Genomic DNA, 15,018 nt, shown 5'->3' with positions numbered 1-15,018 from the left:
TACAAGAAGAGAGTGAAGGTTTATTAGTCTACAATAAGTACATATATAAAAAGAGCAGTTACACACAATGAGAAGGCACTAGAGGCTCCAACAGACCAGGTCACCGGGCGCGGGATCGAGTAGATGTACGCCTGATGGGGGTGGTATTTTTGGGCGTGTCCGCTTCACTCAACTCTGCTTCATAATCTGATAAGCAAAAACAAGATAGAAAATAGAAACATACTTATATACTGCGTAGGACTAATATTTGTCATATCACATTCATCCACTTTTAGGGTACGTCCACATGGGGCAGAATTTGCGGCAGACATTCTACAGCAGATCTGCATCGCAAATAAGCATCAAAAACAGCATAATTTGCTGCAGATTTTGGTGTGAAGTGCACCCCTTCATTTGACGAGGTGGAATCCCTACCAAACACCCAGCGCTATAATTGACATGCTGCGGATATGAAATCCACTCCGCAGCGTCCAAATCGTATGAATTGTTTTCTGCAGCACGTGGACGCGATTTTAAAGATCTCATTCACTTTGATTTAACTGTAAATTTTCTGTGCGGAGGGTCAGATCAGCAAGTCCACCCCGAGGGAACGTACCCTTGTTGTGGGCTTTAGGATGCAAAATCCACACTAGAACACTGCAGCCAATAACAGAGATCTCCACCCAAAGCAGGTCTGGTTATTCTGCTCCAGTGTCATCTTCCCTCTAGAGTTACTCACCAGACTCTTCATCACTGGAGAACGTCACTGTCACCTTCTTGACATTTTTCCTGGAGACACGAGATTTCGGAGTGCGGAATTCACTGTCTTCAGAAGCCTTTGCGGCCCTGTTTACAGACTTAAGAGGACGTCTCTTACCTGGAAAGAAAAGGTGACCACAGCTGCTCAATAGAGATCTAATCATTAAAGCAGTTGTCTGAGATTAGAGAGCAGACCTAAGAAATGGTTTTTTTCCCCCTCCTTCTGCCAATAAACTGCACCAACTCCTTCCCATCGTATTATGATTAAGTCTCACTTACTTTCACATGGCAGAGGTCGCAGCATGTCCCATCTTAAGGCATGCTCTCGCATCGCATATTGTTTTCAATGGGGCTAGTGGCAGCATTGCACTATGTGCTAGGTGCACATGAGCACAATGCAAGGTTTCCCATAGAAAACTATGGGAAACACTCCATGATCCTCCATTGTGTGGCGGTGGATTGCTACCTTCCCGAACTGATGCAAAGCTGTTTTGATACAAAAACGCCTTGCATCCATGGGGGAGGGGGAAACCCACACGTTCCAGAGTATCTGATATGACATTGGGCAGACTTTCACAGCCAGATATTGCGCTCGCCCGTGTAAAGTTAGCCTTAGGCCGAATTGCTAGATCAAGCAGCCCAGACACAGTTTCAGAAAAGGATGCCATAAAGCCACTTTCTACACTCAGACAAACCTGCACGTTCAGCGAGTCAGAAATCAATCACCTACCAGGCGGATTCTTCACTGTAAGAGGGACGTCACCATTTTGGATCGTTTCTCCAGGGACGTCCATGTTCTCCAAGCCTTTGTTGTGACAAACATTAAGTTTATGCTCAAACTCATCAATCTGAGCCTAAGATCGGAAAAAAAAAAAAAAAAAAGAGTTAACAAAACAGGGTAAAATACAAATACTTCAGCCATTACAAAACTGCTTTCTTGAATGTTGCTTTCCCGGAGTGACGTCTTTACCCTTCTCAAAAGGGAACACTTTAGATTTCGTTTTCAATATAAACCTGCTATTCCATATGAGATTTTCAGCTCAGGAAATAAAGCATTTTTTTGCCAATATGGGTCGCCTCCTGCTGGGGCAGCATAAAGTCACATATATGTGTGAAGATAATCCCTCGTGCCTCGTTGCTCACGCAACCAGATAAGTATTTAAGCTCAAAAACCAACATAGATTGGATACAACTGTAGTAACGTGAACGTTTATTGCCAAAGCTTAAATATCATTAGAAGGGGTTGTCTATAGTTGCCAACTATTAATGGCCTATCCTCAGGCTAGGTCATCAACTCCCACTGATCAGCTCATCGTGTGCTCATGCACCAGATTCACTTGCATTGCACTGGCACAGTCAGGTATTGTAGGTCAAGTTCCCACTGAAGTGAAGGTAATGCCAAGCCTGGTCACTGCAAAGCAAATGGAACCGTCTGCTGCCTGCAGAAGTCAGCCAAGTATAAGCCATTAATAATTTACAACTGGACAACCCGCTTTAAAAGACTTCAAAACAAAAAAATTGAAGAATGGGGTATCTGGGGGAGAGTGTGGTGTGCTCTACGCATCTTAAAGAAACTACATCCCAAAAACTAGCTTGGCATTAAATGTAGCAACCCTCTGCAGGCCCCACCATGCCAAATATTACAATTTTTAAAAACTAGCATGTTCCATATTTTCCGTTTTATAAGACGCACCTAGGTTTTAGAGGAAAATAGAAAAAGAAAAAAAAAAAAAAAAAAAGATATTTTGAACTCCGACCAGGCAGTGAGGGAGGTATTACAGGAGGAATAGAGAGCAGTAGTTCCGCCTCAGCATGACATATATACAACTTGGTCAACCTGCCATTCAGGATCCAGGGACAGCAAAGTGTAAATGTAATGGTGATCTTATTACTCACCTTTCCAGGAGCCCTGAATGCCATGTTTAACTGGTTATAGCGATGTGGTATAAATGCTTGCATAACTCTGCAGTTGGCATTCAGTATCCTAGAAGAGCCGAGTGACAATGTAATGATGATTCCATTAGTTGTCACCCAACTGTTTAGGAACCTTGCTTGGCACGTCTCATTATGGGGAGGTATTGTGTATACATTTCAGCACAACTAGGCACCAATCAGCTGTAACTACGGGCGTCTCCTCACCTGGTATGTAGCCAACAACTGTGTACCTACAGCTGATTGGTGGGAGAGCAGCAGCAGTTCCCCTCCAGGTCACTAATCAGCAGCTATGCAGCCGACCTGCGATCCTTCTAAAACAGCAGGGGAGAAGACTCGCCCATAGGAACAACTGATTACCAAGTGCCAGAGGAAACTGTTGCTGTTTCCCCGCCCCACCAATCAGCTGTTAGTAAGGGCTTCCCTGCCATGTATGCGGTCCTGTCGACAGCTGTGAGAGAAGGGCGTTCGCTTTAAAGGACGCACTTACAAAGTGAGCCGTCACCCAAATGGGCAGAGTGCTTCCCTTGGCACCGTAGGCCTCAGTGATTGCAGACCCATCGGGAGATTGTGGACGTGGAAGCTGCCAAACTTCGACAAGGGCTGTCAGGGATGAGGAACAGAATCTGGATGGGAAAGAGAAATCTACAATTCGCAGACGACGTTCCATAGAGTGTGAAGGCTTCGGACAGATGGAAGGCAGAGTGCTATCCTCATTGAAGTGGAAGGACGAGATCACCTAGGGAAGCGGGGATGGAACCAGGCAGAGCAACATTGACCTCCCCCGGCGAGATTAGGTGACACCAACCACCAGGAGGAGGATCAAAGGCCAATTCAGGGACTCGTGGTATCTGGTCAGGGAGGCTAGGATGATTTGTGGAAGTGGGTAAGTGTAGAATTGTGCGTATGCGAGGGGCCTGCCTCGAACTGCTACCGTGAGCCCCAGCACACCTTGGTTGATGAAGACCATAGTTTGTGGACATAGAAGTCAGACAATTTTTTTTTGAAAAGAGCAAGTTAGTCTCTTAGAAGTTGTACCTTCGCCTAAACAGTGTTGAAGAATAGGCTGAGAAAGATGAACTGCAGTAATGGGGTCAGATTGGACTTTGGACAATTGATGACCCATCTGAAACCGAAAATGCCCAGCACCATCTTGAAGCTCTCCTTGTTGACCCTGAGGGATGGAGCCTTGGTCAGTCTGACATCCAGTTATGGGATTGCCACTATCCCCTGGAGCACCACAACCGTCGATAGGACTTTTGTGAACACTCTGTGAGCTGTTGCTAGACCGAATGGCAAGGCAACAAATTTCAAGTTATTTGACTGGGCTGCAAACCGAAGAAAGCGCTGGTGGGGCTGCTCCATCAAAGCAATCACTGCTCCGATGAATCCCATACTGAAGAGTGACATACTTTGATGTTTGAAGAATGGGTGCCTTTTGTGGTCCCAAGGGGAATGGTGCGATTCACGAAGGCAGTGGACTGAAGCAACGAAAGGAACGAAAAGTAGGCTTCTGAGAAGTGTACTTATGAGAGGACCTGCAGTAGCCAAAGAGGAGAACTTTTTCCTGCCGGTCACCTTAGAAATAATTTCAACATGGCAGCTGCTGAAGAAGCAAGTTCCTGTAAAGGGAAGGCTGGTGGGAGACTTTTTGGAGGGGTGGTTGGTGGACCAACACTTTAGCAACAAGGTGTGGCGAACTGCCACAGAAAGCACGGAGGAAAGAACTAGTAGCCCGGAACTTGCCTGCCTGGGAGAGCTAAAGAGCCAGTTTAGCTAACTCCTCTTATGGGGCATCGGAAAAAGGATGCCACGGCGAAGGTGTTTTGCTCATTCGGATGTAGCCCTAACAACTCAAGATGAGGCAAGGAAAGGGTGAAGGTCCGACCCAATCACCTCAAAAGATGACTTGGCGAAGGATTCCAGCCAACTATCCTGCTGATACCCGTCAGGGGCAAGGTAGTGCATTTAGACAGGCGAGACACTGGAGCATCCAGCGATATTGAAGACAAACACTTTTTAATTCATTCCTCAGGGAACGGATAAATAAAGGTCCAAGCGCTTAGGTTTAGGAAACTTATCCGGGGCAGACTCCTCTTTGGTCAAAACCTACTCAAATTGTGGGAAATATTTTATACGAACATCTAGGATGTTGGAAGGAGTCCTCTGTGGTGGTAGAGGAATCTTGGTTTTGCACATGGTTCGTGGTGTCCTTAACCACCTCTACAAGACTTTGGAAGACACTTCCTCATCTAAGGAGAGTCTGAATCAGATACTTCACCCCCAGAGCAGGAGCTGTCCCTAAAGAGGAGTGTGGAGTGGGATGTGGGTGGAGGCAAGGCAGAGGAAGGAGATAACAGAGTAGGCTTATGAGATCTTGAGGACCACTGATCTTTCGAGGTCCTGCCACGTATGCATTCCTGTAGGTATGGTTCCTCCGCATCGGACCCTTCAGCCCGGTTCTGGCTTGATGTCCTGTCCAGCATCTCCACAATGGACCTGGAGGCCATGAGGTCCGAAACCACTAATGAGAGAGAACGTACCCATTCGGGTTCAGGTCCCTGTAGTGGCATGGAGGTGGATGTTCCTGGGAAAGGTTCACTGGCTGGCCTGGGAGGCAGGCAGTTTGTACAAAGGGGCCCCTGTTGACTGCATGAAAATTTTGTGAGACAATGAGAGCATGCGAAGTATGTCATAACAGCAGTGGTGAGCAGTTCCCCATGGAAGATCTAACTTATGTCCAGAAAGTTCCCCCTGACCTGTGGAAAAGAGGAGCCGCAGAAAGATGGCGTCCAGGATGAGAGGCGTGGGAAACTTGAGGTGGGACCGATCACCAATAGCAGAAATTACACGCCCAGTAATGTCTCGATCAAATCGTAGGAAGGCAGAATCCAAGCTCCTATTAGCGGCGTGCGCATTCCACACACAAATGCAAAGGGAATACCTCTTCCTCATAACTAGATGAGGACTGGACGGAAAGGGAGTTGCCTGAAGAGCGTTGGCAAAGTAGAAGGGGAGGCGACTGAAAGGGCGCAGGCAAGTCGGAAGGGGAGGTGACCCGGCACAGCACCGCAGATTTTAACGCATGTCATTAGGAGCGGAAGGGATCTGACTGTTCGTTGGCCCCAAAAAAGCTATCAAAACACCTTGGAATACAGTGTAGCCCAGTAAAAGGCCACCCAAAAGGTCACAGCTGATAAATCTAGTACTTAACAAAACTTAAAAAAAAAAAAAAGAAGACTGACCCACAAATAAAGTTTGCAATTGGAATCATTAAAGTAATGCTTTAGGCTCCAGCGATTGCATTTTATGGCACTTCCCCGGAATTTGATTCCCCTCAGAATGTCCACCTAATTTGTTCAGTGCTGGGTGTCGCATACTCCGTCCCATCACTTGGTTCTTGTGCACTAGAGATGAAGTCATTCCTGCTAACATGCACCCAATAAGAATCAGTGCACTAGAAGCAGCTACTTCTCATTGACGCCGGACACAAGGGTAGACGTACCAGTGGCTGAAGGGAAGGATACATTTTTTGCTTTCCTACCTTGAGCTCAGGCTTTGCACCTCTGCGCATCTTTCCTATGACGGTTAGGAAGGACTTGTACACGGCTTCATCGCTCAGTTTGTCTCCATAGCAGTCAAAGCAATCTTGCATTTTACAAAGACCTTTCTCAGAGAAGGGCAGGAGGGAGAGACAATGGGCCAGATCCCTCCACTGCCGCTCAGTCCTAAGAGTAGAATACATAAGATCAGACTTTAGCAGGAGCAGAGTTGAACAAACGAGGAAATCGAACAAACGAGCGAAAACAAACAATCGTTCCGTGTAAACGCAGCCAACGATTGGATGACAAACAATAAATTGTTCATTTTCTGCCGCTATAAAAATAACCGTTGGCTCGTTCACTAACCGTTCAGTCGTTCTTATTCACTTATACAGTAAATGTGAACTGAACGATTTATCAACTCAGACATTGTTGGCTCTTTCAAACGAGCCATCAGCAGGTCTAAACGGACTCTTACCTGGCTGTGCGGAATCTGTGGCACATTTTTTCTATCAGGCTCTCAGTCTGCTTGTCCTTGGTGATGTACGACAGGAGATGTCTAAGGGAACGAGAGAAGGGTGGGGGTTGGGGAGCTTAACAAGGTTTAACATCTAGCAGAAATGCTGTGGAAAATCAGCAGCATATTACAGTGCAAGCAGGATGAATGAAATGTCATCCACACACTGTAGAGGGGAATAAAAGCGTAAGTTGACCCCCAGTATGTCATTATACTGTAGATTTTCACCTCTTAAAAAATGAGGGGGTGAAATCTGTATGTAACATGGGAATTTTGATATGACCAAAAGCCACAGCTGAAATCTTGCAACATGTGAACACATTCTATAACAGTAAGGAGCTTCGAAGTAAAGTTTATTAGAAAGTTGTAGAACTGGAAAATCTGGAGTATTCCAATTTCCGATATTTATGGCAGATTCCATGAAGTTGGGCACACACACCAAAACACATTATGAAAATCTGCCTGTTTCACACACAGATTTTGGTGCGGAGATTGCTGTGGATTTCACTCTGCATTGCAATGATTTACACCCAGCAGTGAAACTCTGCTTAATTTCCACAACATATAGTGTCCGATTAATGGGGATCATGTCCCTACTACCTATAGGAGACCTACGGTTGCCAAATGCTGAGGCAGCATCCTGAATGGAGGCGATATGACCATGGTATTGTTCCACACAATGTCTAGACAAGCACAGGCAGAAAATGCCATCATAAGGACAAAAGGCCTTTAAAATGTATTTTTTTGGATAGGTCACTGTTAAATACCCAAGGTCAAAATAAATATTGTGTCATCCTAACTAAATCACAGCTGAGGCAGTTTTATATATTTTTTGCAATTACCTCATGATTGTGTGGAAAGATTCTTCCTCAACACCACAGTCCGGGTCTGACAAGCGGCTAATGATATCAGGCAGAAGGTTGTACACAGCATTGCCCTAGGAAACAGAGAAAATATGACTGAAGTAATCTCACTAAAGTGTTCTGCGCTAAGGGTGTTTTCACACATAGCCGATTTGATGCAGATTTTGGTGCATATCTGCACCCAAATCCGCCACATAACAGCTACACACGAACGCACCTTTATACATGCCCTGCTCAGTTTACCTTGTTGGACAGCTCCGTGAAGAAGTTTTTGGCCAGAGATGCTATTTCTTGGTCCGAGTCTATGAGGAGCACGGCCATTTCACTGACTTGTCCTTTAACCTTTACCATGTCCTTTAATATCAGATGGGTCATTACAATGGCCGAGGTCCGGCGAACTTCACGAGACTCATCCCGGAGCCTGCAGTATAAAAATTGAGAAAACGAATGGCAATTAAGAATAAAAATAACTATCACATAACAGCCTTAATTTGCTCCATAAAAATTCTAACTTTAAAAGGTCACTCCGGTGATGTGTGCGTTATAAAGTCATGTGTTCTAGATTCTAACCAGCTTAAATATATTTGGGGTTATGGTGTCTGAAAATAGTCAATGTCTCAGTCTGTGTTATGTTCTTGCATGAATCCCAACACAGAAACTGCCTAGAGAGGGACACAAACCCTCCATGTCACAGTTACTGATGAGGATCACACAGCTCCTGTCACACTGTATAAAATTTCAGCCTCAAGATGGTGTCTGATAAGCATCAGACAGGAAGGGACTGCATTATACAAAGGAGACCTCCAGAGTATGACAAGCAATCATGTGATAGGGATGGAAAAGTGTGATAGACAACCAGGGGTCATAAAAAAATTGTGTGAGGGGAAAATAGGGGGCACAACTGGTGGAGGAATTAACACACTTTCATGCTTAGTGCCCGCAGCTATACGCAAGGGTCTGGATAGGTCCCCCCAATTATACAGACGAGAAAAATGAGTTTTCACTGGAGTGGTCCTTTAATAAAGTCAAAGCAATGCTAGATCCCAGATTAAAAATCACTTGCCTTGCGTAAAGATGGGGGGTCCATGGTTCAATGAGATTAGGAAATCTGATGCTGAGGTCTCCTAAAGCAATCATGATATTCAGTCGAACCCCTGGCAGCGGAGACTTCTCCAGAAGCGTGAAGATAAGACGCAGGTGAGAGTCACAGAAGTCAGAGCTGAAGGTAGAGGAGAAACAGATGAATTAAAAAGGAGCCTGAAATAAAAAGCCAGTAGTTCAACAAAAAAAAAAAAATGAAGTTACCTGATCATCATAAACTTTGTAAGTGCTAAAGTGGCTGCTGTGCACAAGGCTGGATCGTTGTATTTCCCTGAATTTTTACAGACCCGGAGAACAAGAGGCAAAAATGCAGAGAGATATTGCTGTCCTATAGCAAAGGGGGACATAAAATGTAGTGTAAGTGTGGACCGTAACCTCTGTGTATCATATACAAAAAAACAAATTTAGCTATAGTTGAATGCTACAAGTTTAGGTCTCCAACTTACCATTAAGCAGCTCTTTATCACAAACTTGTTGTATGAGCTCAGCTTCTGTATCATCAGCGGAAGCCCCAACAAGACCCAAGTCTTCATCCATACTTTCATTCGCCTAGACAGAAAACACACACAAAAAAAAAATGAAGGGTCTGAATGCAAATGCTTTAAGCCACTCCCATCGCCATCTACATAAGTATTATATTTATGCAAGAAAGTTGCCAGTACTCACCTTACTCTTCCTTTGTTTGTTCTTTCCTAATTTTTCCGCCTCTTGTTCCTCCTTTAAGACTCTCCTCCTCCTCAGCTCTGCACTAACTGTACACTCCAGATGTACTACAAGTTGCAGAGCAACATCTCCAGCGAGAGACAGCAGGTGGGCGAGGAGGAACGCAGGTACCGTAGCTGCTGAGGATGGCAGATTGTTTAATTAGGATCATCTTTTCATGATTTTTTTTTTAAATCAAACCTTCGGCCAATAATCAATATTTAAAAAAGGGGTTAATCAGAGTTGATTATTTTTTCTCAAAAAACAGGAGCCCCATGCAGCAACATAACAGGCATATACTCATCCCTCCCAGCTCCTTGCATCTTCCAAGCCACTGCTCAGTTCTCTGCACCAGGTATTTGTTTACAGGCTGCAGTCAGCCTGTGGATGAGACGTCACAGACTGCAGTGACTAAAGAGCTCAGTGATCATTGCCAGTGACATCCCATAAACTGGCTGCTGCGGCCTGTAGACACATCACAAGAGATCCAGAGCAGCGAGAGGAGAGAGTATATATGACTTATGTTGTGGAGCATCTGTTTTGGCAAAACCAAAACATGTTTCAGACAACCCCTTTAAATCACCACATTACTAAAGTTCAGAAAAGGAATGCTATGCCATGACCAATTCTTCTGCTGGAACCTCTAATCCTGCATACACAGCGTTTTCTGAAAATACCATGTCTGTATTGGATGTATGTTACATACAGCTGTTACTACCATATTTCTTAGAAAATAAGACTCGATCGTATTAATTTTTGCCCCAAAAGCAGCACAGGGTCTTATTTTTGGGTGATGTATTATACTTAACTAGCAGGCGCCGTCTGGGTCCCTCCCACTGGTCTGTGCAGTTCTGGGCAGGCTTTTGTGCAGTTCTCAGCACCGACAGAACAATGCTTGCTGGTAACTGGGTTTACAAATCCCAGTACCAGCAAGCAATGTTATGTCAGTGCTGAGAACTGCAAGCAAACCTGCCCCGAATGTGGAGTCCAGAGACGGAGGGACCCGGACGGCGCCCGCTAGGCAAGTATTGCTTTTTTTTGTCACATAGTGTAGCTAGGGCTTATTTTCGGGGTAGGCTTATATTTTAAGGTTCCCCCTGAAAATCAGCGTAGTGCTCATTATCGGGGTAGGTTTTACTTTCTGGTAAACACAGTAGTGTACTTGCCATTCCAAAATACATAATCCCCCAACTCACCTTCTCCTTGACTGTTCAATTCTTGCAGGACCTGTTGGCTGCATTTGTGTAGGATGTCTGCACTAATTTCCTCAGGTTCTTCCCCCAATTCATACACTAGCTTAATCGCAGTCTCCTTGAAGGTTAACCAGTGCAGGCTCTGCTGAGTAATTCCTACAACAGCATGAGAATGATGAAGGACAGTGGAATGGAACATTTGACTATTAGGGTACATTCACACATGCAGTTTTTGAAGCCAAAATAAGAAGTGGACCCAAACAGGAGACGTTTATACTCTTTGATCCACACCTGGTTTGGGCTTTAAAAACAGCATCATAACAACTGAACAAAACCTGGCCATGTGACAACACTGTTAGGGCAATGTAATAGGATCTAGTTAAATGCAGTCAAGCATGCGTTCACACTGCATAACAGAAGGCGTTCTGGATTAATGACTCCGATGTAAACCACTGTATATGCTTGTCACATATAGCCTTCAAAGGAAAAAAAAAAAATAATAATTTTTTTTACCACAGTGTACTTTACCTGATGCCTCTACATACCACAGCATAGTTGACTACACTATTCTATATAAAAAAATAAAAATGAAAAAAATACCAACATTAAAACTTTTAGCCTTTGTGGGTGAATGGCGGTCCAAGGATACATTTGACATAACTGGGAGTTTTGATGGAGAATATGCCAAACACACTGCAAAAAAATGTGAAGCCAACTTCATAACTGAAAAAATCTAAACTAAAAAAGGTATCAGCTGTGACACCCAACTAATACTCACCTCCAACCACAACTTCAGTTAGATTTTGGAAGAGACAGTGGTCCCTTGCAAGGCGAGGAGGTGGCGGTTTCTTTTCAAGAGTGGACTGAAAAAAAGAAAAAGCACTACTTTAACAATATCTTACATGGGCACGGCAATTATTAGTTTACTTCAACAGGCACAGCAAGTGAATTCACCTGTGGCAGATTTGTTGTAGATATTTCCGCAACTGTCGCAATAATTTGAATGAGACCGGACTTGCAGAAATCCATGCATATGCTGAAAAACCTCACCAGATGAATGGAACTGAGTCACTTGCAGAAGCTTCTGCAATAAATCTCCCATTTGTGAAATACACACACATCCCAGCCAGGACCAAGATTTAAAGAAAAAACAAACTGAAAAAAGACGAACCTTCTGTCCACCTGTGATTTTCAAGATGCAGTTACATACTTCTCGAGCGAGCTGGTAATCCTTCTGTGCGTCTTGACCCAGGCCCACTGTTACCAGAGTTTCCAAGTTGCTAAGTACAATTTCGGGTTGACCCCTTTAAAAAAGGCAAACTGTTAAATATACAGCAGTTTATAAATTCTGTATCAGATTATGCAGGCTGCCACTCACCGAGACATCATCCCCAACATCATAACTGCAGCACGACGTTCTATGTCAGAACAAGGCACCTTAAGGGTAAACTTCTCCCAGAGCAGCTGCGTTACAGAGGGGCGAATTTCTCCTTTCTGTACGAACTCCAAAACCTTCATGCCAAGAAAGAGAGGTGTATTTGGTTTCCATAAATTAAAGAAAGTTTCACATTAAGAGCCAGACATATAGAACGACTGCAGTACACAAGTCATAGAATACTTACTATTTCCTCCAAAGACTGGATAACGCCAGCAGAGGAGTCTACCATCAGCAAAGACAAATTACGAATCAAATTCTGAGCTTTAACCCTGAAAAAGAGAGGGAGTACTGACGGAGAGCCACAAACTCCTCATACGATTTATACTATACTACAAGCAAAACAACCATCGCACACATTTCACACAGACAGTATATTTGTGGCATGTGGTCCTGGGCTTTAAACCCAAGCCATTGCAATGTATGGCATGAGTTAAAAGCTTCCAGCTGAACCAGGTTCCAGTACGCAAATGTTGGACACATAGGAACCCGGAGGAGAAAAAAAAAATAATTTTTTTCTACTAACCGTACAATCTGTCGTCTTGTTCATTTGGCTTAGGACCATGGATACAACTACTGCCACTAGGAGGCAGACACTAAGCAAACCGTGTTAGCTTCTAGCAGCTATACCCACCTGCAGGCAAGCTAGCCAGTTTGTATGCAAGCAGTAGGAACAGCAAGTATGATAGAGACTACGTGGGATGCTGAAAGCACCTTAGAGAGGAGGGCACAGCATTAAGGATTACCTTGTCCTGATGGTAGGCTGAATAAAGGGGCAGATTTAGAAGGCTGCAAGCTCAGAAACCCTGCGGATGGATCATTACTAAAAAGGCTAACAGGACAAAGCTAGCTGGGATTTAGCACAATGGCTTTAAGAGGTGAGCCTACAGCACGTCCAGTACCAGATTAAGGTCCCAAGGAGGAACAAGACAACGGTATCGAGGAGCGGTGTGAGTACCTTTCTGTAGAAAAGTACAGACTGCTGATTTTTAGGTCAGAAGGCGTTGGAAAATAATGGACAATGCCGATACCTGCCCCTTCAGGGAAGTAAGGGGCAAGTCCATGTCCATCCCTTCCTGGAGGAAAGACAGAAGGCGGTAGTGAAAAATTGCATAGGTTAGAAGCCGCATTGTTCACACTGGAGAAAAAAAGTCTTCCAGACACGATGATAAACTTAGGAAGAGGATGGCCATTTAGCCTTCATCCTAGTTTTAATGACTAGTTCAGCAACACAAAGGGCTCTGGGGACCACAGTTTCAATCACCACACCAATAAATGAAGTGTGGAACAGGGGGCCTTGTAAGAGGAGAGCTTCTCGAAGTAAAAGGGGCTACGGAGTGTCGACAAACAGGTCGATGAGATCTAAGCATTCCAAGTGCGACAAGGCCAGTCTGGCACGATGAGAATCACCAGATGCTTCATCTTGACCCTCTTGAGTCGTGGTACGAGTGGAAAAGATGGGAAGATGTACAGTAACTGGAATTCAGTCCGAGGAATTACAAGGGCATCCACTACTAGAGCTTGAGGCTCTTGAGATCTGGAAACGTAGATTGGGAGTTTGGCGTCCGGATGACCCAATTTCTGACACTGCGCTTGGAACACGTCCGGATGTAACTCCCATTGTCCTAAGTAGATTGTTTCTCTGCTCAGGAATTTGGTTATCCAGTTGTCCACACGTGGTACAGTATCTGAACCGCCATGACTGCCGACCTGCAGTTCCCACCCAGGTAATTTTTGTATAAGATAGCCATAGCGTTGTCAGTTTGGACCCGAATGGGAAAAACCGTTACTTGGGGCACAAACTGCGAAGGTGACAAGAAAATGGCCTTAAGTTCCAAGACATTTATCGAAAATGCAGACTTCTGTACTGTGCAAGTGTCCTGTGCAGTGAGTTTCTGCAGTGTATTCCCCCAGGCAAGAAGGTGGTGTCTGTGGCGAGAACCTGCCAGTGTAGAGTCAGAAAGGAGCGACCCAGATGGATCCATGGGGAGTCCAGCCACCAGAGAACAGCGCGTTGAAACTGTTAAGGTAGTCGGATCTGTCCCACTGGGAGAGAAGAGTCCACTGGAGAGGCCGGTCGTGTTGAAGGAGACCTAGACGTTGAGATGGCGAGAGGCAGGATTTGGGATAGCTGATCCACCCAAACTAGGACAGAGTGTCCAAATTGTCGACCGAGTCAGAGCCTTCACCAAAATGTTGTTACGGTAGAGAATGGCCACAATCCCTTTGGAGGAGGAGGAGAGCCATCACAGATGCTAGAACATTTGTAAGGATTTGGGGAGGGGTGGGCTGTGGCCAAGCCAAATGGCAGGGCCATGAAATTGTGGTGATCCCAGCACATGGCAAAGCTGAAGAAATCGTTGCTGCACTCAATATATTGGGATATGAGGACAAGCATCCTTGATGTTGATGGACGACAAACTCCACTGGTTCCATGGACGCAATGACTGACCTCAACAAATCGATTCAACTTCTTCAGGTCCAGAATGGATCTCAGAGTGCCGTCTTCTTTGGGTACCACTAAGAGGTTGGAATAAAACCCCTTGAAACATTCTAAGGGAGGAACAGAGACTACATTTTCCTTAGGGGGTAGCGCATGTATCGCTTGACCTGAAGCATGGCCTTCAAATGAGATGCTGGGATTCTGGAGCTGAAGAAGCAACCTGGGTGGCGATAAAAGTTAAAAATTCTATGGCATAGCCAAAGAGATGACCTCCCGAACCCAGGCGTCCAAGACGTTAGAGAGCCAGATCTCCCTGAACAGAGAAAGTTTTTTTTTTGCTTAGTGTCTGCATCCTAAAGAAATAGATGAGAAAAGTGGTATATAACAGCAACTCTATTTTCTTTTCTAGCCTACATAGCACTTAAAGCAGGGGTGCACAACTCCATTCCTTTAAGGACCCCAACAGGTTATGTTTTCAGGATATCCTCTAGTAAGAACACCTGTGGCAATGTCTGAGGCACCGACAATAATTACAAGACCTGTGAAATACTG

General features: G+C 44.8%; 1 protein-coding gene across 3 annotated transcripts in view; it reads right to left on the bottom strand.

Moving 5' to 3' along the window:
- Positions 1-15,018, bottom strand: part of NCAPD2 (non-SMC condensin I complex subunit D2) — a 41,762-nt gene continuing 26,744 nt past the window's right edge. For 2 of the 3 annotated variants that reach the window (XM_066601285.1, XM_066601288.1), the window contains 16 exons: positions 12,211-12,295; positions 11,967-12,100; positions 11,760-11,892; positions 11,367-11,451; positions 10,592-10,744; positions 9,360-9,535; positions 9,140-9,242; positions 8,898-9,021; positions 8,656-8,811; positions 7,836-8,013; positions 7,572-7,666; positions 6,691-6,771; positions 6,215-6,398; positions 1,469-1,592; positions 719-856; positions 1-186 (listed from right to left, as the gene is read on the bottom strand). In XM_066601285.1, coding sequence (XP_066457382.1) covers positions 101-186; positions 719-856; positions 1,469-1,592; positions 6,215-6,398; positions 6,691-6,771; positions 7,572-7,666; positions 7,836-8,013; positions 8,656-8,811; positions 8,898-9,021; positions 9,140-9,242; positions 9,360-9,535; positions 10,592-10,744; positions 11,367-11,451; positions 11,760-11,892; positions 11,967-12,100; positions 12,211-12,295 — 2,035 coding nt within the window. In that variant the 3' untranslated portion in view covers positions 1-100. The remainder of the gene's footprint in view (positions 187-718; positions 857-1,468; positions 1,593-6,214; positions 6,399-6,690; positions 6,772-7,571; positions 7,667-7,835; positions 8,014-8,655; positions 8,812-8,897; positions 9,022-9,139; positions 9,243-9,359; positions 9,536-10,591; positions 10,745-11,366; positions 11,452-11,759; positions 11,893-11,966; positions 12,101-12,210; positions 12,296-15,018) is intronic. The other variant, XM_066601286.1, reaches the window with a different exon arrangement.

The sequence above is a fragment of the Eleutherodactylus coqui genome, chromosome 4 (genome assembly GCF_035609145.1).
Source record: "Eleutherodactylus coqui strain aEleCoq1 chromosome 4, aEleCoq1.hap1, whole genome shotgun sequence".
NCBI classification, from domain to species: domain Eukaryota; kingdom Metazoa; phylum Chordata; class Amphibia; order Anura; family Eleutherodactylidae; genus Eleutherodactylus; species Eleutherodactylus coqui.
This window is presented reverse-complemented; position numbering and strand designations above follow the sequence as displayed.